The 27150-nt window shown below is 38.8% G+C and overlaps 1 protein-coding gene across 1 annotated transcript; it reads left to right on the plus strand.

The window, feature by feature from the left end:
* Positions 1-2117: 2117 nt before the first annotated feature.
* atat1 (alpha tubulin acetyltransferase 1) lies at positions 2118-27150 on the plus strand. The gene is made up of 12 exons (XM_062435755.1): positions 2118-2329; positions 2806-2866; positions 6450-6541; positions 6647-6704; positions 7515-7628; positions 9052-9153; positions 14041-14086; positions 15881-15955; positions 16767-16980; positions 23165-23250; positions 25418-25502; positions 26779-27150. Exons 1-12 carry the CDS (start codon positions 2238-2240, stop codon positions 27062-27064), a joined length of 1311 nt encoding a protein of 436 aa, XP_062291739.1. The 5' UTR covers positions 2118-2237; the 3' UTR covers positions 27065-27150.

Consider the following 27150-nt stretch of genomic DNA (forward strand, 5'->3'; position numbering starts at 1 on the left):
TATTCACGAACTTTGTATGGAAAAATAAACATTATCATCTAAAGAAGGCGATACTGTCTGGATCCAAAGATGAAGGCAGTCTTAAACTGCTGGACTTTGTGGACTTGAATTATACCTTTAAGGTGAAATGGTTAAAAGAATGTTTATAGGCACCTAATTCTATATGGTACTTCATCCCTCACAATATTAAAAGAAGTAGGTGGTCTAAAAATGTTATTGAGATGTAATTACAATGTTACAAAGTTGACATGGAGGCTGCGCTATTCACACAATTTCTCTCCACATAAATCAATCATTTTCCAACAATGAAAATATTACTAAAAGGAACAAATCTCTATATTATCAAACCTTGGTTGACAAAAACATAATCTTTATAAAAGACTTTTTTGATGACAATGGTCTACTACTGACATATGAGATCTTCCTTAGGAGAAAGCATTTCCTGTCAAGCCCAAAGAATATGGTCTAGTAGTTAAATCCATTCCTAATGGATTATTCAAACTAATGAAAGGCTATATTAAGCAACTTGAGATCCCCAGCTCTCATTGTATGCTTTACATAAATGGCATTGAGTTTATGAGTAACAAATGTACCAACAAACATATCAAGGAAAGTAATTCTCACTTTAAAGACATACATTGGCATAGAGAGTGGGTTGTTCCTTTTAACATTTATAATATCAAACAAAGTTAGAGAACTACATCTGATCATCTATCCAACAAATGTTTACCTTTCTAGATTTTTAGAAACAAATGACAAATGCCCTTTATGTAAAACTGAAAAAGAGGATGTTGTTCATTTATTTTATAAGTGCTCATTTTGTGTTACATTTTGTAAGGATTTGGAAAGTTATATTTTAAACAAAGCTTCAAATAAGATTTGTATTTCCTGTTTTGTGTTTTAGAATAACAATATTTGTTACATTGTAAACCTTTTTATATTGTTAGGAAAATGTAATATCCACAAGGCCAAAATATCAAAAACAACTTCATCATTTAAGTTATTTTTAATTGAAATAAAATATTATTTTGAGTCTCTAAAATATATAACAAATAAGAAAAGTATATCTGTCATTGAATTCTATTCAAAATGTTTTAATTGAAGATGTCTGTCACTTATACCATTTTTATTTATCGTTTATCGTCTTATTTTTGTACACTTCCTTCTTAAATATTTTATTTATGAACTGGAATGTCTGGTTGTTTGTATATTCTCTGTTTGTTCTGTTGTGTGTTCAGTCCAACAAAGAATAAAGAATTTTGAAAAAAAGAAAAAGAAAACACACGGAGGAAGTTCATATATGAGATGTGATTAGATGTGAAATGAAGTTTATGGTTTAAGTTTAAAAGTATAAAGGATTTTTAAATTATTGTTCTAAAACTAAGCACTTTATTTAAGAAACACAATCAAAAGCTTTATTTTAAAATGCCATCTTTATTTGATATGAGAAATATTTTTTTTATCTGATTCTTTTTTATTCTTATTTTTTTATTTATTTGAATCCCACAAGTTCAGTATAAATACTAATAAATGAATTCCATTGTATTTATTTGACAGTCTACAATCTAGTCACTAGACACAGATGCTGATTATGATGTTCAGGAGGAACACAAATTGGACCTCAGTGAATTGTTTTTGAATCCCCCTGCAATCGTGGGCTTAGCTGCCATTTTACGAGGGTGGGACAAGTCCCACTGCAATATATGATGTAGTATTGATTTTGTTCTGCTCCCGACTATTTAATCCCAAAGTCCCAACACAGACATTTCATCCGACTACTACCCGTGAGGTTCTGTGTGATTTGAACAGCTACAAGTCACGCCCCCTACTACAACACACGCCCGTTTGTTGCAGTCCTTGTATCAAACCCTCTCATTTGTTTACCGTCGCTGTGTTAGAAGCATTACGGTTGCTGTTGCTAGGGAGTGACTCACACAGAGACACAATGGAGCTGCTGTGACAGTCTAATAGCAGGTGCCTGTTCTTGCAGCTCACACAGACCATTATTTAATGTCACTCTGATTTCCCCCATTGCAAAGTCGAAGTGTTGTTTTCTTCGGCTTTCTAGCAGCTAACTGTTATTTTTGTGCGAACGCATCAACTTGAAATAGCTAACGTTTGTAGCCACGTTAGCAATCTAGCTAGCTAGTAAGACTGCTGGAGCTGTGCGATTGGGATTGGCTGTTTTAGCTCTGCTAGGTGTTATAGCTGCGCATCTCTTCTTGCTAAGAGATATTATGGAGTTTCCATTTAATATTAACCAGTTATTCACAGAGAGGGTCACCGTTTTGGACCATGCCCTTGTTGCAGGTCGTGAATCTACAGGAAGGTAAGTTAGAATGCAACTGCTCTGATTTTCCTTTTTCTCTTTGTTGTCAACTAGCATGTCACAGTACACACATACAGTAACGTTACCTTCTCTCCAAAACTGAAAGATAGCACCGGAAATACAAACATTAGAATGTTGTGATGGAACATTTGTTCATTTGCTCATCTTTTTAAGAAAGAAATTGTCCAACTTCTCAAATGTGAATATATTCTGGTTTCTTTAATCCTCTTTGACAGGAAACTGAATATCTTTATAACACTTTAATAACACGTGTCCAGATGTCACTTTGGGCTTTTTGATAACAGTGATTGTCATTTTTCACCATTTTCTGACCTTTTATTGACCAAACAACAAATTGATTAATTTAGACAATACTCATCAGATTAATTGATAATTAAAATATTGTTAGTTATAGCCATACTTTATTGTTAAATACTGCTAATCAAATCACATTCTACTGTGCTGTGTCTCTGTAGGCCAGATCTTCAGGCCAACATAGCCACAGTTATTGATGAACTTGGGAGAGCCTCAGCAAAGGTGAGTTTCTGCAGGTGTGGAAGTATGTTTATGATTTTTGCAAGCTTTTTGTGAACATGTACAATTACGTTATTTATGTATTATTGTTATGATCTATGTCATGTGGAGACTATTATGGACAAACCCTCAGTCTACCATGCTCGTGATGTAATTGGAACTGGGGATTGCTGTGCATGGTTATCTGCAATTATAACATACAGTCAAATATTCACAGACATTACACTGTCTCCTGACACTGCAGTTGTATAATACAATTGTACTGGGATTGTGGTAACAAATTCTATACTTCATTAAGTGTCATTTCAACCATAAACACATAACACAATCACCAAACTGAAACTTGGAATTACACATTGCTAATGGTTAAATAATGATTGCTGATTTTATACGACAACTGAGACATTGTGATGATCTAATAAAAGACAAACGTACAAGTTCAAGTTAGAGCTGCAACTTACTCAACATTTTCATTTACTATCTGTTGTGATTAATGGATTAATTTTCACAAAACACTGAGAAATGTTCACTATATTTTACCACAGCTTCAGGTGACTTCATGATATTCAAATCACTTGCATTTTTACCTAAATGAACCACCTCCAGTGAACATCCACCTCTCCTATTGCAGTGTCTCAGACAGTGTGAACTTAATAGGTCGGCATTATTTATTTCTGTTGTGTCCTGTTCCTTGTGAGATTGCCAGTTTCAGAAAGGTAAATGTTGGATTGGATCAGTAAGGGGGACAAACTGTCACGAGTGATGTTAGCGTTAAGGTAGGGTTACGGTCTGAGTTAGGGTTAGGGTTAGGCTAAGGTTACGGTTAAGGTTGATATTCAACAGGATCATTTATGGTCATTTTAGCTCTAAATTTTCATTTTTGGACAGTGCTAGAATAGCTTTGCATGATTCACAGAAAACACTCCTTATTTATCTAACACTGGCCCTCAGTATAGTACACTTATCTTTTTACAGGCTGTTTTAGCTCCTTTATATCTGACCTTTTCAACTGTCACATTATTCTTTCATTTTATTGTCTCTAATCTATTCACATATAATGAGACTGTGGAAAAGCTTATGTTTGACGCATGGCCCACTATTAGCTTGGACATAGCCTCTGGTTTCCTGGTTACTGGGTGTATATTGTAAAGTGATGTACATTGTATTGTATTGAACAATGATGCCTTTCATGTTGGTAGGGTTGGGTATCAAACCGTAGTACCTTTTTTTATTAGGGTAGTTCCTTTAAGGAATAGGGCAATGCAAAATGTGTGTGCATAGTGACTGTGTGGTTGAATGAGAGGCACAAAAATGGCGATGAGCGTGAGTGCAGTAGAGGAAAAGGTTAGCAGTAAGTTGTCAGTCTGGCAGTAAATCTACAGTACAGACTACACTGTCTCAGTTAAATGCTGCAGCTTCTCTAAACAAAGAAATGTCTCCTCTGTTCTTTCCCCAACTGCTTGAAAAGTGAAGATGGTTATCTGCAAAGTTAGCGACAACCACGCTAACCTGACCACGCTGATTTAAGATTGACTGACCTATAAAGTGGACTAGCTATTGTTTAATCTCAGCTGCTTCTAAACAGAGGGCGGATGCCACCCCAAACGCAGACATATTGATCAGTGACTGTGGCAAAGATTATACATCATATTCCAGATAAGATAAATCCCGTCAATAGATTCATGTGCACGACACTATTTAAAAATAAATAAATACATTTTACACTGGCCTACGTTAGTTGGAGGAACACATAAACACAAACAATTTCCTTCAACTTTAGACCTACATAATTTCTTATATAATTAAACAGAATAAAAACTTTTTTCAAACAAATAACATTGTATATCACAATGTTATGATGGAAAGGGCTCAGTGGTCAACTGTCATCCATTGGCAATGGACAATGCCCAAACCTAGGATGCTTGTGTTCATACATTTGGCATTTGACAACTTTGGCTTTTATTGAATGAAAAAGGGGTTTTAAAGACTTAGAAATACTTAAATATGACTTTTTTTTCATAGTTATTTCTTTAGATATTCTCAAATGACATCTATAACCTATACCTTATACCCTTATTGAAAAATCCAGAATCTAGGAATATGGAAATATTGTTCATTTCAAAAATATTACTGCTGGACAAAAGATATCTCCACCTTCACTGTAATGCCCTTACTTTATGTGCACTGGAGGCTTCATCTTTCCACATTTAAATTGCATACTGGACTATGATTGGCTCCAAACTAGTTGTGTTGTCACAAATTCTGGTCATCTGTAAGCATGTTAAACTGAAGAAGCATCCGTCTCTTAAATTGCATCAGAGAGAGAGAGAGAGAGAGAGAGAGAGAGAGAGAGAGAGAGAGAGAGAGAGAGAGAGAGAGAGAGAGAGAGAGAGAGAGAGAGAGAGAGAGAGAGAGAGAGAGAGAGAGAGAGAGAGAGAGAGAGAGAGAGAGAGAGAGACTGGATGGACCCAGAGACAGTAAATTATATCACAGTTTATCTGTATCTTATTCAACTGTCGGAACATAACGACAATTTTAGCAACACAAAAAATAGTTACAGATTGCAGCTTTAATAGAAGAAATAACAGATCATGAAAAGAAAAGAAAAATCTTTCTAATTAATAAAGTAGCTCATGGTTCTTCTGTTGATCAGATAAACAATTAACAATTCAATTTTTAACCAGAAAACAATCTGTCTCCACCTCAGTATGAAACTGTAGTGATGTTGTGACGTATTAGATCAGTCTGATCATATGCAGCGGCCAATCAATAACTGATTTCCAATAAGGTGCGTGTCGTCTGGTAAAAGACTTCTTTGACGGCCGCACTTGTATAGCCTATTCTTTATATTTATATTTTGCTATCTTAGTATGTATAGTAACTGTATTTAGTATAGCCTATTCTTTATATTTTGCTATCTTAGTATGTATAGTAACTGTATTTAGTATAGCCTATTCTTTATATTTATATTTTGCTATCTTAGTATGTATAGTTACTGTATTTAGTATATCGTAGTGTATGTATCGCCACTATGTGTCCGTGTAATGCTGCTGCTACACTGTAATTTCCCAGCTTGGGATCAATAAAGTATATCTATCTATCTATCTATCTATCTATCTATCTATCTATCTATCTATCTATCTATCTATCTATCCATCTATATATCTATATCCTTGCTCATAGCTCCTCAGAGGTCCCAGCTCATTCCTTGCTCCTCTAAACTCCCATAATAACAAAACATTTCCATGACAATTAAGGAATTCCCATCCACTCATCAATACTGTACTGTGTAGTTAAAGACAAAAAGGGTTGTAAATTTAACTTGAGTTGGGATTATTAAAACTTAATAGGTGTGATTTATATAGCGCATTTCACAAACCCAAGGATGCTTTACAATGGATAAAACAAACGAACAATCATTATTACTTCAAACTACTGTTCTAAGGTCAAATATATACGTAAGTTATTTGAAAAAAATATCTTTTGATGTTGGTATTGTAATCACCATCAGTACGGAAACATTTCAGACCATGTTATATGACTGTTTCTATACATGTGTGATAGTATGTGTACTTGCTCTCCATAGGCCCAGCAGCTGACTGCACCCATAACAAGTGTATCCAAGCTGCAGTCCCAGAGGCATCAGGTCTACCTGCTGAAGGACGGAGAGAGCAATGGGTACATCTCACATCCTGTCTTCAGCTTACAGTCATTATACACATACACACATTTTTCCCCCAATTCCCAACCAACCATGCTGCCCCTCCTTTCTCCTATATACAGAGGACGTGGTGTAGTTGTGGGATTCCTCAAAGTCGGCTACAAGAAATTATTTCTACTTGTGAGTCTCACCTATGTTCTTTAATTGTCCTCATTTCTTTTTCTAATATCAGTTTTCTGAGGATAGTTTCTATTCCAGATGCTTCACTGATTTGTGTATATTTAAACAAATGTTACAATGTTGTGACCCTGGTAAGTACAGCCTGAGCCCTCTATGGACTCTATAGGTGATACTCTCCTCCAGTAACATAAATGCAATTACCCCCTGAAATGCGCATGTACATAGCTGACCAATCAGGACGTGCCTACCGATTCTGTGTGTCCCACACAGTATAGAAGGGAACGTCTCATTCCCATTCAGAAACCACTTCAGCTTGAAAGCAGCAGGGTCTATAGGGCTCCACCTGTGCTCATAGAACTAGGATTACAATACCATAACCTTTTTTCTATCTCACACATGCTCCACACTGTACTGGACTCTAGGAGTACAGTAGGCAGAGCCTGATGAGTGTTTATCCTGCAACAAATGTCATCAGGTTGCCTTACTGATCCAACTGACTATAGGTTAGTTGCTGCAGCCCTCCTGCCACTGTATAATCCCAGCCCCTTCAACCCAGGCCAGTTAATAAGGGCATGAACTGGCTAAAACCATGGCCTAACCTCGTAGGGGTCACAGGTTATACCACAGACACCTTGCACACCAGGCGTCAGGTATATACAACAGCTGACACAAACACCACTCTTTTTATAATAGAGTCCTGAGTCACACCTGCAAGCATTGACCACATCAGAATTACCTTTAGTCAAGCCTGTGTGAGACAGAACTTCCTTTGACAACTGTTGAGGTGTGCTTTTTGTGTTTTTTCCACAGGACAGACAAGGTGTACACATAGAGGCAGAGCCGCTGTGTGTTTTGGATTTTTACATAGCAGAGAACGTGCAGCGACATGGCTACGGGCTGGAGCTGTTTGATTTCATGTTGCAGGTGAAGCATTTACTAGAAACTATAGTTGTGGAGGATGTAATCACATTCACCTTTCCAGTCTGTGTGACAAGTCTGTGAGTTTAAAAGCCTGCGGACACAAGTGTTATGATGGAACAGTTATGAACCATACTGTTGTGACTTTACAGACTTCTGCCTCAGTGAGTTGCAGATTAAGTTAAACAATGTGATTACTACTTAAGAGTTGATATTCTCTCTCTCTCTCTGTCTCTTTCTCTGTCTCTCTGTCTCCTTTTATTAAAACACAAATACATACCATAAACTTGAATCTTTTATAATGGTTTTTTTTTTTAAGAATTATGACCCAAATATACAACTCTGAGGGGACATTTTACAGCTGAAAAATAAACTCATTGCCCCTGGGTGAGCAAACCATGTAAGGTTTCTAAATGACTGCAAAAGTATCTTTGACATCTCTGTATTGCTTATTGGCTGACACACTGTATACATCAATTCTGATAAATCTGCAATAGGCTTTTCTTTTTTTAACGTATTTCAACTTATTTTCTGACTAATTCAGATTATTTTTTCCATCAGTTTGGCATAATGGATTACTTTAATACTATTGTGCCTAAAGGGTTCAGTGTATATTAAACAAACCAGTACAGAGTGACTACTAAACACCAAAGTGCCCATGTGTACACCTGAAGGCAGGGTGAAAGGCCTGTTGTATGAACTAGTTCAGTTGAAGCATACTGAGGCCTCAACATTTCTCAGCTGACCTTTCTCCTCAGTTTATGTCCACATTCTTGTGTTTTCTATCAAAGAACTTGATGTATATAAGAAAGGTGTTTGTTTTTTATTCAGGGATAGTTTCAAGTCCATCCAAGCTTTCAAAGTGCATCAGATGCGAAAAATTGTCAGAAAGCCTAGGCACCGTAAATAACAATCAAAAACTGTATTAACAATAATAACAATGTGATAACGGCAAATTGCTGATGGTGGCAGTTAAAATCACGATTATTTGAACTTTTAACCTCGATTACGATTAATGAGCGATTATCTCCACCCTGGATGAACAATTTTGTATTTTCACAGTTTCTTTTGTTTGGTATTTTACACTGCTGCCCTCACACATAAGGATCTTTAGGGAGGTAAAATAATGATGTTTTAAGGTGTGACGCTGTGGTTAATGTCTAGTTTACTTGATTAGAACTATGGAAAGATCATGGTTTGGGTTAAAATGATCACTGGAGACAAGTTTTCAAATTCCTTAAAGATATGCAACCTTTACTGTCATGGCAACAGTCAACACCACCATTAATTGAAATGAGCAAGATTAAGTCGATTAGAGTTTTTAAATGTCGGTTTTGATTATTTTTCGATTAATTGCCAAGCCCTAGTGGCAGTTCATTGCTATGTGTTGTTTATCAGTGACTGCATATTTTTTCCTTCTCTACTATAGCACAAGGATTCAGAGCCAGTGCTCATGGCTTACGACAGGCCCTCGCCCAAATTCCTGTCGTTCCTGGCGAAGAAATACTGCCTGACACAAAGTGTTCCTCAGGTAAAGTCTGCACTTAACTATCACAGAAACAGGAGAAAACTAACACTTCATACACACTATCTACTGCATGCTGTACTAAAACACACCAGTCTGACTCCCAGCTCTACAAATGATGTCTCTAAATGATAAGCTTACCTCAGGAGACTCAAATAAAATGACATCTGCTTTAATCTGACAGTGTGAAAATAATGTGACTTTCATTATGATAGACACTGCCTCCTTCCACTGTTTCTTTCTTTTTGGCAGTTTTTTATGGCTTCAGTTTCATTATTTGGTATTATGCATGGAAAATAAGTTGAGTTTAGTTGAAGAATGATTGCATTTCTCTATTCATTCTCTTTGAATTCTTAGTTGTAGGACCCTCAGTTGTGCTCATGTTGCCTAAATATTACTTTGATATTATACAAATGTAGTTGAGAATTTTCTCATGGCATTAAATCAGATGTCATATTTGATAAAGATGTCATATTTAGAGCATAATATTAACTACTGCCAGCATTGCATGGAGAAAATGTATCAAATCATGTTCATAAGTAGAATGATTGAGTCTTTTTATACAATGTAGACAAGAATGGAGGTAGCATACCACCCTGCTTAACCTAATGCTGACACGAAAAGATTCAATTCTCACAGAAATTCCCTTTCTGACCTGCATTCTCTGATAGGCATACAAGTGCGGAGGGATCGCAAGGTATTCCGATAACAGATATTATATGAAATCGGTTTCTCATAATTGACTTTTTATCAAAACCTTAGAGGCATATAAGAAACACATGATGGGTGTAACTGTGATATAACTGGCAATGATATCCTTTAGCAAACAATTCTAATGTGTCTATCAGAATCTCTGAATCACCATCATCCATGACAGAATAACAGGACTAAGATCAATAACTCAGGTAGAGAGCCTTGACCTACAAAGCCAGTAAAACTAGTGGCAGGCAAATAGAGGTGTTCAAGGATGTAAACTTTTTTACAAAATCCGCAAAACATGAATGAATGCTTTGAATAAACCATCATCAGTGAGCCTCTCCGCTCTGTGCAGGGGCTGAAGCTTGTCAGTAAGAGACAAGAGACGAGGCGTGACATAAGTCAGAGAAAAGTAGACGGTGAAAACAGAGCTTTTAATCATGAATTGACCGTCTTACCCTGTGTCGAGACAGAAAAGGGTCTGATTTACTAAAGGTTTGCGTGTGTAAAAACGTGTGCAAACTTGACATCACCCGCAAAAAATGTGCAAGCTGATCTACTAACGCAGCGCACTGAGGTTTGCGTCTTTCAACTGTGCAAGTTAGCTGAGGCTGAATGGTGTTGAAAGCACTGGAGAAATCGAAGAATGTGATCCTCACAGTGCCTCTCCCACCATCCAGATGCATATGGGCTCGTTGCAGCAGGTAAATGACAGCATCATCGACTCCTAAGTGGGGCTGGTAGGCAAACTGCAAAGGGTCCAGAAACGTTCTCACCTGTGGTCTCAGCTGGTCTAAGACCAGTCTCTCCAGGAATTTCATCGCATGGGATGTGAGGGCGATTGGTCTATAGTCAGCTGGGTCGGATGGCCTCGACTTCTTGGGGACTGGAACCAGGCAGGACGTCTTCCACAGCATCGGGACTTTCTCCTGACTCAGACTCAGGTTGTACAGGTGTGTCAGTACAGGAGACAGCTGGCTGGCACAGGTCTTCAGGATCCTAGGTGTGATGCCATCAGGGCCTGCTGCCTTTCGCTGATTTAGTCTCTCCAGCTGCCTTTTTACCTGGCCTGTAGTCACCATTGGATGGTTGCTCCCTGATGTTTGCCTGTCTTTCCCCTTCATCCCCGTGATGTTTTTCATTCCAGTCCACACATCGCTCACACTGTTCTGTTGGAGTTTGGCCTCCAGCTTCCTCCTGTAGTTGTCCATGCATGTCCTCAGCATATCTCGGAGTCCATGTTGCACTCTCCTCTGCTCCTCTCTGTCTCCAGACCTGAAAGCCCTTCAGGTTGCTGGTGATCCATGGCTTGTTGTTGGAGAAGCAGCATACGGTCCGGGCTGGCATGGTGGTGTCCTCACAGAATTTGATGTACTCAGTGATGCAGTCAGTCATATCATCAATGTTATCCCCATGCGGCTCACAGAGTACATCCCAGTCTGTTGACTCAAAGCAGTCCTGCAGTGCCTCGGTGGCCTCATGTGTCCACTTCCTCACTGTCCTGGTGTGCTTGGGTTGTCTTCTCACCAGAGGGACATACCTGGGAGTCATCATGACCAAGTTGTGGTCTGACCTGCCGAGGGGGGGAGGGCTGTGGCGTCATATGCATCAATGGCATTAGCACACAGAAGATCCAGCGTTTTATTGTCTCTGGTGGGGCAGTCAATTTACTGGTGAAAGTTATTTAAAGTTTTGTACAGTGAAGCATGATTAAAATCACCTGTAATAACCATGAATGCATCCGGGTATTCAGTCTGTAATTTAGCAGCGGTGGAGCTGATGGTTTCGCAGGCTACCGCTGCATCAGCTGACGGGGGGATGTAAACAGCGATCAGCTGTTCACGCGTGTAAACAATGCTCCAACTACTATCGGCACGGTCCCAGTTACAAAGACTAGAAAAAGTAGTAGAAAAACGCGGAGAAGGGTATCAAAATTAAGTTTAGCCATTGTCACAACTCTTGCAAACAGGTTGTGATTGATCAGAAAAACAAACGAAAAGAACGAACCAACAAATAAACGAAAATTTTAAAAACACTACAGGAGCTGCGGCTACAGGCAGCCACCTGGGATGGCGCCAGTGTGTGTATAATAAGTGTGTTTTGTGCATTATTCTCTGAAGCTTTCAGAATCTGTGTTTTGAATAGATTGAGTTCTGGCTTGAGGTAGGACAAACATTACTCACCAGAGAGTGAGTCAGTGAACCAAAAAAGTGGATTCAAGGTATCGTTCATGGACTCCAATACATCCAGATCCTGCCAGGTTGTCACTAAGTGTCTGGTCTTCTTGTTATTACTGAGCACCTGTGGGATCAATCAATCAATCAATCTAGACTGTACTCTTACATTTAATTTAAATAGTCCCAACATTCCCACATGAGCAGCACTTGGTGACAGCAACAAGGAAAAACTCCCCTTTAACCAGGCTCTATGATGGCCCTGTACTACTCTCAGCACCGGTCCAATCCTCTTTTGATGAGAGCCCCACCTGGTAAAAGATTCTGTCACCAGCTTGTGTGAGGTCAGGTGATGTTCTTCCTGTGCAGTAGGTGGCTCTCCTTTCTTTTTCCAGGAGATGGTGAAGGCAGCTACTACTTTTTTTAAACCAACAACAACCTATCATGTCTCTACCTGCTTTCTCTGAGAAAGTGAGGGAAATTGATAAGGAAAATAACATTTCAGAGATGGTAATATCACATTACATTATTTGTATGTAGCGACTTAATATTAAAACATGTTAATATTCCACTTTATTTTTCATGTTATGATTTTTTTGCAGTGATATAATTATACTGAGGTAATCACAGTATGTGAAACTAAATTTGAACTGCTCCAAACACAAAGGGATCGCTTACCAATTTCTGAATGCAGCCGTTGACCACAGCACAACAGTCTTATACCAGCCGTTCAGTGCAGTGGCCTCCACAATGTTTGTCTCACTTGTTGGTAGTAATACAGACTTGTCTGTCTTGACTCTAAGCTGTTTGTAGGCATTAACTCTGAAGCATCCACTCTTTGTCTATGACATGGGTGGTAAGGCTCATGTATGGTTCTGATGTGCAAATTGACATTTGAGTACATTTCAATCCCATTTACAGTTCATAGTACATAATATAGAATAGAATATAGAATTGACTCAAATATTTGCATTAAGCATTATCTAAATAAAAACCCCTTTCATTTAACTTTAAGTAGCTAACTGAACATTTGAACAATGTCACACACACTCATTAATACACAAAAACATGCTCCTTATATCACAGTCTCGACAGTAGTCCATCAGATACAGCAATGTCCATTAAAGCAGTTCAGGTTTCAGTGTGATGATGTACTTAACCTATTTTGACCACATTCCCCTACATTTTTCCGTTTGCATTTTTGTAGAAAATATTCATCTTTCCATTGTGTAGATTTCATAAATAATGTTTAACCATTCTTCTAATGATGGAACATCTAGTTGCAACCACTTCCTAGTCAGAGCTGTTTCCCCTCCAATAAGTAATATTCTCATAAGGTATTTGTCTTAGTCTGGATATTCTGTGTTACATCATCCATATATATTGTCAGAGCATCAAATGGAATAGTGATTTGAAATAATGTTTCTAAGCATTTATGAATTTTGCCAGTATGATGTAATTTTGGGGCAATCCCAAAATAAATGATAATGGTTGCCCACATTTGCTCCACATAGCTTTCGGCAATTCATTCGATGGCTTTGATATCTCTTCTGGGCAGGGGTGATGAAAAATCTTACAACATTTTTCTACCCATAGTCCTTCCAATAGTGGAAGATGTAGTTGTCCACTGGGATTTCCATAGATTTCTCACTCATCTTCAGATATTTCCATTCCTCCCCCTCTTTTCCATTTATTTTGAATTTGTAGGGTGTTTGCCTTTAAGGACTCCTGAAAGCTTTTTGTATAATCTTGATATTATTTTTACATTCACTCCCTGATTTGTAAATTGACACAAACGTATTCAGTATAAGGGAGCTGGTGTTGTGGTTCCTTGCACAGGAAAGCTCACTGCTAGCCACACCTGTATAACAAGCCCAGCAAACTGTACACTTCACTAAAAGGTCATGGGGAGTTAGGAATGAACACACAGACACAAAGTGATTATTTAATCTAATAATCTAATAATCTAAGTTCTATCATACAGTATGTATCTGTAATTGCAGTTGTCTTTTTATTCTTCCAGGTTAATAACTTTGTGGTGTTTGAGGCATTCTTCCTCAACAGATCAGGTAACTTTTTCACTTCTCTGTTCTCCTTGCTTTATTTTGATTGTAAAAGAGATTATGTAGTTATTTTGTTGTATGCGGTAATATGAGCTATGAGGTTTGGACAAGTGGGCGCATTTGGTTTGCCTTCTTGGTATTTATATGAAACCTAAACCACTTACTCTTGTTTTGGAAAAGAATGCTGCAGAACAGAACAACTACATACTTTTGTGAATACATGTTATCGAGTTCAGGAGTTTATGTGACATATTTTGCATTCTGCAGCTTTTAAGTGAACTTTTACTTTTGGCATTATGACAAACTCATTTTCATGTTTGTTGAATATGTATATGTGGAACAATAAAATCATCGTCATTAGCAAGATAAGTCTGAAAAAAGGGCACTCAACCGAAGAGTGCTGATTTGCTTTTATTCCATTTCCAAAATCTTTTGTTTCATCAAATTCTCCCAGGCTCTCCTCCCTCTCCTCTGACGGATCAGGGGATGTACGGCTTTTTGTAAGGACTTTTCTATCTCTTTTCTTTTCTCATACATCCACATCATCTTATCCTCCTTCCTTTGTCCTTTTATGAGGTCCATATTATATTTATAATGCTCTCAGTCTCACTTACTGCATTTTCCTTTCTCATAGTTTATTTTTTTGCCAGTTTCAGTTCCTCTTTGACATCACTTGTATTTATTTGCCTATAAAATATATTATATGGCATGTAATGTATCATGTCATATATTATACACTTTGTCGCAGTTTTCAGAATGTTATGGTATCCACAGAGAGCCACAACCTGTACCCTTACAGACCACCTGGCTGATGATATTTCCTGACCCTCTGATGTCTTACAATGTCTGGAGCCAATCTCAGCTGAAATTGGGCGAGAGGCTTCGGTTTCTGTTTGTTTACTTTGCTATGTATATAAAGAATTATTTTGTGTAAAATAACACATTTTTAGAATTTGCTTTATATTCGTTATATTCCGTTAATCCAGATATACAATTTATGATTGACTGTGCTTGTAAATGATCATGCTAATTACATTTTACAAAGCACTTCACATGGCACTTAATCACAATTATGTATTATAGTACATAACACTAGTATGTGTATACATGCAATAGTTTAACAATCAAGAGGATTTGATGGTTTATGACCCAAGAAACTACATCTGACATAATCATTTACGCTTTTCTGTCGCCAAAGGCTTAAGGGAGATGTCTTATACCTGGTGGGCAACTCTTATACATTGCTCCTTGATAATGGTGGCTACCCATCATTATCAAGGAGCAATGTATAAGAGGCAATGGCAGGTGAACTAGTGAGTGATTGAACTTTAAAAATATGCTTAAAACAAAACAGCACCTTTAAATTAAAAATCTACTTCAAAACTGAATCTGAACATTGGATTATGGTTATCTTCGACTGCTCAAGTAATGGTAACATGAACAACTTTTTCCCATGGCTGAATATCAACAAACACTTTTAGTAGCTTTCTTGATGACACTTATTAGTCCAGTCCTAGGTTCTGATTTGGGGAGATATTCACTCATGTTTACAAATCTGCACTAAGCTGTTGAAGATATCAGGACCAATGTGTGAATTCTGTTTTATTATGGATCCTCCCAGTAAGCCTTTACTACCAGTATTCCACTCTTTACCACTATTTACTTTTATAGTACTGGCAGAGGAAATTTAGCTTATAAAGGACATGCATAAGTATTAAAGGAGGGATGTCTTGTAGCCTTACAAGAGATTCCGTCATGCTCTCTTTCTGGTCTGCTCTCTGAGTGTGTTCTCTTCCACAGTGGCCCAATTGAGAAAAGTTCCCCTAAAAAGGCCAGACGGAGAGATCAAACCTTACTCTTTAATGGAGAGAGAAGGTAAACATTCCTTTTACAGATGTATTTTTACCCATTTCTAAGGGGTGTTTGTTTCATGAAACATTTGAATAACGAGGACGTTTTGAAGGGATGAATTATGAATTGTTCTGGGTATCGTGGCCAATTTCCTAAATCGATTCGATTTCGATTCATAAGGTCCTGAATCGATTAATCACGATTCAATTCGATTCGATTCAATCTGCTCTTAAATAATGAAAATGGCTCAACTGTGTTACAAAATACAAATGCACTTTATTTTTTCTCTTCACATTAAACAACAGGTTTTAAGTGCAAACTTGTAAATTGGACAGTTTAAACTTGAGCTGTAAACAAAACTGTCTCAAGTCTCAAAAGTGCAATTTTGAAATTAGAAAGGAATTGCAAGTGACAGTGTTTGAACTACAACATTCCATCACTGCAAATTGCATTATGGCATTGTGTATTAAAGTAACCCCTGACGTTGTATATCTGTTTGTTTCCCTATGTTCATATTACTACCGCTGTATCAAAACATATTGTTTCTGTAAATGATGCCAACCAATAAAGCTTTATAAAAAAAAAATTTAAAAAAACTTCATGGGGAAAATTCGATCTCATGCCCTATGAATCGATAATGCAACATTTAAATGAAATCGATCCAAAATCGATTAAATCGATTTTTTTACCCAGCCCTATGACTGACAGGTTCATTGTCTGTAATTTGAGCTATGTGATCATTTTACTTGATTGTGTTGCATTATGAGAACTGTGGATTATTCATTCATACTTTCAAGTTCAAGTTCCAGTTTAGTGTATTACTTTTCTTCTACAGTGGTACGTCAGGAGCAGAGGGTTCCTCCTTGGCCATTTGTCCCTCCTCACTCACCCCAGCGGTCGGTATCCTCCCAGTACTACCACTCCCTCAGCGTGGGATCCTCCCCCACCAGAGCGCCCCTTCGAGCCGCCCCAGCATATGCCCCTGGGGGCAACAGGGACCAGAGCCCACAATCCCCTCTCATCGAGCGTTGCAGAGCAAGACGCAGCAGGTAAGAAACAACACGTATCTAGGCTGTCAGACCTCAATTAAATAGAAAAGCCAGAGAAATTTAGATCATGCATTGCCTGAACGCACCCATACAGAGATTTAAATCGAGCACAGTCTGAATGCAGCCACACAAGTCTAATCACCCAAAATATGTGAATTAATCTATGTTGATGGAACATGATGAATGTGCAGGGCCTTTTAAAAACAGTGGATTCCAACCAAAACATTTTACTTTGAATCAAGTGTGTTAGCCACTGAGAACTCTTGGTATAGTAGATTGCATCACCATTGGTGTCAGGTGGTTTGGGAAGCACTGAAACTAACCTTGCAAGGCCAATCTATTCTACACAGCCCTGTGAGGTTGTACATAGGCATAGCTGTGCTTTAAGCTAAGTCTTAGTTTTGAGTATTAGCATGCTGACACTTGCTTATAAGCACTGAACTCCCATTAGCTGAGGCAGATGGGAGATTCAGTTGTTTTCCAGGTATATCATAAACCACATGGGACAAAGTCAAATTTTGACCTAATTCATCCTGCTGGGAAAATCAAAGTTGACATTTGAAGTTGATACTTCTTGCCAAACTGAACAGTTCCAACCTGCTGTTAGATGGATTGTCACGGCTCATCAAATTCATAATATTTCATCCTCAAAATTTCATGGCAATCCATCCTTCAGTTGTTGAGATATTTCAATTTGTGCGAAAACAATCCAACCAACTAACAATGCCATCCAAATGTCCGCTAGGTGGCCACGTGGGACATTAGTTATTCTACATCAAGGTTCACAGTTTTCTACAGGTGTAACCAGTGTTTAGTGATTAAGTTGGGAGCTCTGTAATTTCCATCAAATTATGGATAAAAAGTTTAGTTTGTGGTGCTGACTGCATTTAAAAATGACATTTAAAAAATCATCAGTAACAGCTTTGACCAGAAACACTGTGCCTGTTAAGATTTTACTGTGGACAGTTTTTTACGAGGACTATTTCTTTGGCTGTGTGTCTTCTCTGTGATAGTTTTGTTTCTTTATTGTGTTTCTAGCAATGTGTCAAATGTATTTTCTTTTTTAAATGTGATCCATAGGGCTTGGCGATAAGACTTGATACAGGAATACAATTAAATGAATGATAAACGACACATTTTTAGACATTTTTTGCTCAATATGGATCTAACAGCCTATTCCACAGCAGAAATAACATGACAACAGCCAGTCAGTTTGCAGTTTTCTGCCTGCACATCAAAGTACAGCTTTAGCCAACGAGGCTACACTAGTGCTATCATTAGTGGCTACGTGTATCTGGAGTGCTCGTCATATGTAAAGTAATGTTAGCCAAAAAAGCTGCTTAAACTCACAGATTTATTTGTATCACAAAATATATTCTAAAATACAAAATATATTCTAAACCGAAGGATCTGGTTTCTTCAGGCTTCAGCCATTATCAGGATACTCTTCAAATGGCAGTATTATGAAATGATATATATGTTGTACAGTGGCCCTTCATGTCAAAACAAAATGCAACATTTCAGATTATGGACAAAACCGAACTTGTCTGCTTTCTGTTTTTTCTCCCCATATCAACACCAATGATCAACGACATTATGATCCTATGACATCCTGCAACATCAAAACATCAGTAAATGGCATGTTGAATATAGTTTTTAGGGCCTGCATTAGTTCAAAACCTGCGATTTGCAGACCTGGCTTAGTTGTAGCCTTTCTTGTAGAATGCATCATGATATCTGTATCATTGATTTTAATAGTTAGATACACTCAGCGTGGAATATCTAGCAAGGATTATTGAAAAGTTTAAGTGTTTAGGAACAACAGCAAAGCCAGAAAATGTCAGACCACGCACAGTCATGAAGTGGGGTCAACGATTGCTGACGCAGATAGTGGGTAAAAGTCACAAATGCTCTTTTGACTCAGTAACTGCAGATTTCCAAACTTCCTCTGGCGTTTACATCAGCACAAAAAATTGCTCTGGGAGTTTCACAGAATGGATTTCCTTGGCCAAGCAGCTGCAAGCAAGCCTTACATCACCAAGCACAATGCCAAGTATCAGATGGAGTGGTGTAAAGCACGCTGCCATTAGAAACAAGTGATGAATTACGCTTCTCTGTCTGGCAGTCTGATGGATGAGTCTGGGTTTGGTGGATACCAGGAGAACATTACCTGCCTGACTGCACTGTGCCAACTGTAAAGTTTGGTGGAGGAGGGATAATGGTATGGGTTGTGTTTCAGGGATAGCCCCCCTTAGTTCCAGTGAAAGGAAATCTTAATGCTTCAGCATACTAAGACATTTTGGACAATTCTATGCTTCCAACAAACAGTTTGGGGAGGGCCCTTTTCTTTTCCAGCATGACTGTGTGCATAAAGCAAGGTCCATTAAGACATGGTTGTATGAGTTTGGTGTGGAATAACTTGACTAACCTGCACAGAGCCTTGTCCTCAACCCCATCGAACACCTTTGGGATGAACTAGAATGGAGATTGTGAGCTAGGCCTTCTCGTCCAACATCAGTGCCTGTCCTCATAAATGGATGAAAGGACAAAAATTCCCATAGGCACACTCCAAAATCTTGTGGAAAGCCTTCCCAGAGGAATGGAAGCTGTTACAGCTGCAAAGGGGGGACCAACTCCATGTTAATACCTCTAGCTGGTGTAATGGCCAGGTGCCAAACTTTAAGGACTTTTTCCATATAGTATTTACCAAAGTATCGAGTTTTACTTTCTATAGTGAATAACAGTAAATGGGAAAAAGCATATTATGTTCATTATCATAAGCCTTAACGTTTTAAGTGTATATAAGTGTAGGTAATGCATAAACCAGGATATATGTTTTTGAGATTAGGGCTTACACTGTTCCACATTGAGAAAAATGTGCATGCACAAAACATACAGCACATTATAATGAAGTGCATACCCAACAAAAAACATGACACTATGCAGAAAAATATGCCCATCACTTCTCCGAAGTTGCAGAGCTATGGGACATTGCAAGGAAAGTAACAACAATTGGCACATGCCGTGCACTGTGCACAGTTTACAGAGGTCGATTGCAACGGCAATCCATGACAGTGGTTTAGAGTGAGTGAGTCAGTGAGCAGCACTATTAACGCAATTTTAAAAAAACAACAAAAAAAAAATGTTATACCCTGAATTGCATCAGCCCTATTTAAAAAATATAAAACATACTCTTGTCAACTTATCCAAAAAAATGTAATTCCTTAAACCCCTCCTACTCTATGAATAAGCAAATATTGTTGATTACAAATGTTTAACTGCCGGAAACAAGATGCCCCCTGCTTTATTTTAAAGTCCATACTTGGTGTATGTGCACTGGCTTCATGTTCACATATCACACTTGTGTAAGTTGCATACTAACAGAGCTCCTTCATTAAGACAAGACTTTTTAGTGGGGAGAGCAGGAGCAGTCTTTCAGCTGGATGAAGGGAAAACTCTGCTCCGCTCCTTGTCTGGCCTACCGAGACAAGAAGAGTTTGATCTAGAAGCAAGCTTCTCTTCCCACTGCTCCAGTACTAGCCATGCCAACAAGCAAATCACTGCAAGCCAATCCCTGAGCATCGTCACAATGAAGTTCTCCAACTGCAAGAAAGCTGTCCTTGATTAAGCGGAATCCAAACACACGGACAACTGTCCACACCCTCGAACAACTATGACTAAACCAGACAGTGTTCTTAATGGTTCTCCCAAGAACTAAGAGACTGAGATTATTAACGGATCATAACCTCACCATTGACAAAAACCCTTCAACAACAGCTTCTGGCTAAAGGGACTACAAAAAGTTAAGTCTTAAACCAACTGAACTTACCACCGCATTCCCTAGTCACGCAGGTAGCTTGTCATCATGCCCAGAATACCATGTCAGTTTGGTTGCCTTTGGGCAGTGGGCTTGAGTAGCCCCGTGAATTCTATGAACTGTATGAACTGTTTTGGCCCCCTTATCCTCAGGAATACATGGACTGTGTGAAACTCTTGGATTGCTCCCAATGTACAGAACTGCTTGGCCTTTTAAGAATTAAGAATGATTAAGAATGTGGCCAGCACCCCAATGTTCAGCCCAAAGGGGGGAATGCTGGACATGACCAGGACAAAGGGCCTGGCCTGCGTGTCCACACAACAACCTGACCCCAGGCCTTTATGGGGATCTCAGTGCATATGACAAGTGAAAACAGTGCCAACTTAGACAACGAGAGTCTCCAGCTCCAGCTCCAGCTCCCATCAGGCTTAGCAAACTCACACTCACATTTGACTTCCAGCCTGCTCAAATTCTCATCTCTAATTCTGCCAACAACCCACAATGGTTTTTTATGTCATTGAGGATATAAAGTTAAGAGCTGAGCTAAAGGATTGCTTTCATGTGGCTTGCACAGCAAACATGTGCATACTGTTAATCTTTCGTTGTTGGTTGAGCATGAGATTGCTTCGCATTCATTCCAAACATAATTCCCAGATCCAAAGAAAGAAAGATGTGTAACCCAGCATCTTACCCCATTCCAGTAGAAGAAAAACAAAGGATAACCTTTGTGTCCCGCTCCTCGACTTTCCGTTTTCTCCACCTACCCGCCGAGGCGATCAGCTGCAAGAACCAGGCCTCCATCAGGATTCAGCCAAGAACTGAGTTTGGACCTAACTGACACTTACCTGTCTTCCTCTGACGTCTTTTTTCAGAGGCGCGTGACTGACTTTTTTTTGCCATTTGACCACTGTTGAAATCTCGAGGTAAACTCCATTGATCGAAATTCACACGTGGTGTAACCCCACGTGGTTCACCCTCATCACCTTGTCCGGATCTCTTGCGTGACTTGACCCCATGTCCACCATCTTGTTTCTCCTTTTTCCTTTCTCTCACACACACACACACACACACACACACACACACACACACACACACACACACACGCACACACACACACACACACACATGTCTGCTAGTGCTGTAAGTTGTTTTGCTGTTTATGATGAAGTTTGTAATTGCTTGATTTAGTGTAGCTGTATGATAGATGTGTTGCTGATTTATAATTGATAATGCTTAAAATTGATAAACCTTGTCCCAATAATGTTTAACTTTAAAATGTTGCACTTTCATTACCAGTTGTTAATGAGGTCTTGCAGTGACAAAGTGTGGTGTGTAAGCATTATGCATAGAAGCCTCCATATCTGTACTTACACTGAAACCTTACAGTGTGCAGAAGGCATGTGTCAATGCTAGGTTAACTCAGCTTGGCACTTGGATGTTAGATTCCTCTCATTAGTCACTCATTGTGTCCAGCACAAAGATGCAGTCCTCACTCTCTCCTACTTATTTGTTCTGCTCCAGCACTGCTTTCTAAATACCGTCTCTTTCTTTCTCTTTCCCTCCCCTTCATGTATCTGTTCACCCATTCATCCACCCCATTTGTCTCCTTTTATCCCCTTTGATTCATTCTGTGTGCTCTGTCTCTTTTTTTCACTATCATAATCGTCTGGTAATACATCAATAGTTCCCTTAATAGATCTCAGCTGGGTTTCCATTGACCACCCTCTGACTGGCACTGTTGCTTCTTCCTTTGAAGGGATGACTGTGGTGTCTTAGTTTTATTGATAGCCTGTCTCTTTGGAAGAATGGGTGTGTGCTGTTATTAGAATGATTATTTGACTCAGACAAAGAGAGAACAGGCTCCATTAGGCCTTTTTAAAAACTTAATTATTATCTACCCAGCAGAGGGGAACATGGCTTATCGGCTTGCCTTTTTTAAAATCCATTAAACTATCTGCCACAAAACTGCACATGTGAGATTGCCTTTTGTCATACCACTGTCACTGACACATGAATTTGCATTAACCAAGCAAACTGGTTATTATAAGCTAAGGCTGCAACTTCTATTCCAAAGTCCTGTTTTCATTCTGTAGCCTTTTCATTTTTATACATTTGATTTCAATGATACACCATGTTTGTGTTTTTGTATTTATTTGTGATTTGTTATACTTTTTCATTATTCAGTGTTGTAACTTTCTTTTCTTTTTTCCCCTTTTATCTTTCTGTTATCTTTGGTAACGGTCTTTTGACTTGCACTTTCATTCCCCCTTGTACTCCTTTCCTCTCTCTTCTTCACCCTGGTCTCTATATTTTCGTTTTTTCTTTTCATCTCCCTTGCTGGCTTCCTTGCTGCCATTTCTCTGGTAGCCAACAGGGTCTAGTTGCAAGATGCAGCTTGTACAGTCGGCACATGGACAGCAAAGCTGTGGGACTGCTAGACAGACACTTAACAGGTAAGGTTGAGTGCATACTGTGGTACTGGCCATATTCTTTTAGTGTCACATGGTCAAAATGTTTTTTTCAATGCTTCATTTCTATTGTGTAGAATCACTGAATCAATTGGCACTTTTCCACTATACAGTTCTAGCACTGCTCGCCTCGACACGGTTCCAGAACAGACCTTTTCCATTACAAAAAAGTACCTACTCAACGTAGGCGGGGTCGTCATAGCACGGCTCCGTGAAACTGCCGTGACTTCGTTTTATACACAACACAAAACACATAAACAATGGAGGACATTGAGGCAGTGGTGTACTTGCTGCTGTATGAGGCTTTTTGTCACACACAAAGCAAGAAAATTGAGCCATATAGCTGTAACTATGGTAACACCGTATGGCTGTAACTATGGTTGTAACGCTGCTGCTGGTATTTTAAAATGCCGGGTTTGATTCTTGTGTGGGACGGCTCATGACGCTTCCAGCGACAACTCTCTGACCAATCAGTGGCCGGCAGTCTGTTGATGTCACATTTAGTACCGGCTTGGCTCGCTTGGAACCTCACCAGAGCAGGTACTAAAAAAGTACCAGGTACCAGGTACTATCCCTAGTGGAAACGCAAAAAGAACCGAGTCGAGTCGAGCTGGAACTTCGTAGTGGAAAAGCGCCAATTGTGAATCCATCAATCAAGATTTTATGTGTTTGTATGAAGAACCCAAAGAATCCCGTAGTCCAGCTCAATCAATTGTATTCTATTAACATGTCTGTCCTCAGACCTTCATTACACTTTTATAGGACTGCTGTATATGAATTTTATTTGATGAAGAAATTAAGAGCCAAACGTTGTTAATAAAATAAATACAAGTAATTGAGAATGTGCACGATTCTTTGGTTTCTTCAGTCAAGATACTTATGTCTGAAAAAACAATGTAATTGTTACTTATTAGGACATATTGTATTTCTGTGGCAAAACAACCTGAACTCAAGGTGCATTTACTAGCTTTGAAGGAGCATTCAGCTGTATTTAGTCTTCATCTACAATTGGAGCTGGCACAGATGTGGAATGTTGATCACGTGGTAACATGTAGTCTTATTGAACTGATGCTAAATTTTACTTTGTTGTCCTAGAAGCTGATTTTCCATTGACATGAATTAACTTTAATTAACATTAATTTAAACAATACCTTTTACCAAACTATATAATGTATAATGTCTGTTTTACAGCTTTTACAATAGAATACAATACAATACAACTTCAAATAATTGGCTTGATAGATATGCTTATTCATGTCATGGGAAACTGGACTTTAGTATAGTCTGACAAACCTAATGAGGTTTGTCCCATATTTGTTAAAAGCAGGTAAAGGTGATCACAAGCAGCAGATGTCCACCTACACAACAGAATGTATTCCCACTTCCATTGTAGTGTTGGAACATGATGCTTATATTAATATAAAACCTCATCTTGGCACTAAGTCCATAAGGGTAATCTTTAAAGTCCAAGGGAAACATTAAACCCTCAATTTGTTCAATTAATTTGTCTCAAAACTGTAAGTTCTTGTACAAGTAGTGACCTGGAGTTACTTTGTTCAATAAAACAATACACCTTCTTATGAGAAATGAAGATAATACCTAAACAGTGTACAGTAACAGACCCACAGGATTCCCAATAATCACAGATGTACTCTGTAGATATGTAATCTATATATCTATATTTTAATGGCATCCTAAAATATTGAAGACAGTATTGACCTGTTTGTTGTCATATTCAAACAACTGGAATAAAAAAAAATCGCTCTCTAATGTAGAATCATGATGGTGCAACATGGCAGGTGACCCGCTCCCTATGTAGATATAAATGGCTCCTCCTAAGGTAACCAAAACACAACGATTCTTATTTCAGATGATTATTCATCAATTAAAACATACTTATGAATGTTCTATTTCTGCCTAGTCCATTCTGTTAGATGCCACTAACTCTCACATACTGGTCCTAGTATAATAGTAGCATTAGGCCAAAGTCTTTTCATGAGAAAGCCCAAATTTAAGATGCTGGATGTAGCTCTTGGTGGCTTCTGTTGTAAAATAAAGCCATTAATGAACAGCACATAACCAGAGTCAGGTGCAGTACAGTCAGGCAGCTCTACTGTCCCCCCTCATGTGTTAGTACGTTGTGCCTCCTCAGGTCCGAGACCAGTGGGGAATCAGTCATACGCACTGGGATACACAGACACACACAGGTTGGCCAGTATTCACATACCACAAAGCAGGTATGACTCCACTAGTCATTTGGGCATTGATCTGTTCCTCATCAGGGAGGTTGACAAGCATGTAAGAAAAAAATAATAACTCACTTGACATGCAGACATTTGTGGCTAAAACGCACAGAAAAATGTGGTCAAAGAAGATTGTCCTCACCGGATTAATGACATCATTGGTCTTTTTACAAAGCACTTAAGAGTAATTATAGCCCTGCAGAGATTCATGTAAACAAAGAGGCGATGGTTGATGGAACACATCATTACTGTGCACAGCAAACAAGCTGATTTTCAAAACTAGGCTATAACACAGCCACGTGTAAACGGTAAACGCAACTAGCCTTGACAATAAAACATTACGTCTGATTTTCTTTTTTTTTGGAAGATGTTATTTAAGTCGGCAGGCGTGTGTTGCTTAGGCAGACGCCTAAGCTGTAAAGTGCTGTGGGAAACCCTGCTATGAATATGTAAATATTTTTAATTTTAAAAGTTTTCCTGCTGAACACAAGATATATCTTACTTCACTGCAAGCACTTGGTACCTGCTGCCACTCCTCCACACACATACACACAGTCTCGTGAGTGAGCACCACTGACTGCTGCTACCTTTTGATTTCACCTGAACAAGCAAAGAACAGTAATACCAAACAATTTGTGCATATTGTATTATGCAAACTGCAGGTTAGTGCTACTTTTAATACACATGCTATCATCATTAGGAGCACTCCTCCTTATTAGTGTGTTAAAGACACAGGGAAACAAAACAATAGAGAACAACCTCAGTAAAACAAACAACCATAGTCACAACACATGTTTATAGACAGTAAAAATAAACAATGTCATTTTGCCTTAGGACAGGCATACTTATTGCACTAGAACATCCATTCACTATGTTATTACTGACAGATATGCATCCGTTTTATAATACTGCACCATAAAATAGTGCATTTTCCTTGCAGGACAGGAGAAGACACAAAATCAATGCAACTCTATTGTGAGGAGAGGAATGGTCAGAATGTGGTGGGAGTGGACACACACATTGCAGAAGCGGGCGGTAATGGTCAGAGATCCAGCAGGAACAGGGCAGGGGTAGGATTAAGAACCCGTGCAGGCTCTATTATGAGGACTGGTTTGGTGGAAGCATTTGACTGTTTAAGTTGTGCTCTACTGAGCGTTTCAGCCACAAATGTCTGCACACTTTATCCCAATGGTTGGCCTACATATTACTTATTACCATCATCTTTCCTCCTCCTGCCATTGAACTCTGTCTTACAAACATCCTCACACAGGTCCCAGCCTCTCTCAATTCTAAGTCACTCTGCATCCAAGAACAATGCCATCTGCAGCCAGACCTCCGTAGACAGAGAGACACAGCTGGTTACAGATGCTGAAGGCCTCGGTGTTGAAGAGGAGATCAGAGCATTGAGTCCAACGGGAGACCTCTTGGTCATTCAGAGACATCTGCTGGACAAAGAGAGTGAAGGAAGTTGCTGGTCCTGGACTGTGGGAGACAACAGCTACACTGCTCAGTGGGTGAAGCACAAGCAGGAATACAGGAGCACCCGTCCCTGGTGATGGCTGGTGTGGGGTTTTACTTCTGTTATGATTACCAAATGAAACATTATTTCATTCAGTGCAGAAAAGTGAATTCAGCATTGAAA

Source organism: Scomber scombrus, chromosome 16, assembly GCF_963691925.1.
Source record: "Scomber scombrus chromosome 16, fScoSco1.1, whole genome shotgun sequence".
NCBI classification, from domain to species: domain Eukaryota; kingdom Metazoa; phylum Chordata; class Actinopteri; order Scombriformes; family Scombridae; genus Scomber; species Scomber scombrus.

Excerpts from the sequence above, each read along its gene's own strand:
- atat1 (XM_062435755.1), top strand. The coding sequence starts at position 2,238 with ATGGAGTTTCCATTTAATATTAACCAGTTATTCACAGAGAGGGTCACC. Across the intron at positions 6,705-7,514 it reads ACAAGAAATTATTTCTACTT|GACAGACAAGGTGTACACAT; the intron begins GTGAGTCTCACC and ends TTTTTTCCACAG. Across the intron at positions 16,981-23,164 it reads TGCAGAGCAAGACGCAGCAG|CCAACAGGGTCTAGTTGCAA; the intron begins GTAAGAAACAAC and ends TTTCTCTGGTAG.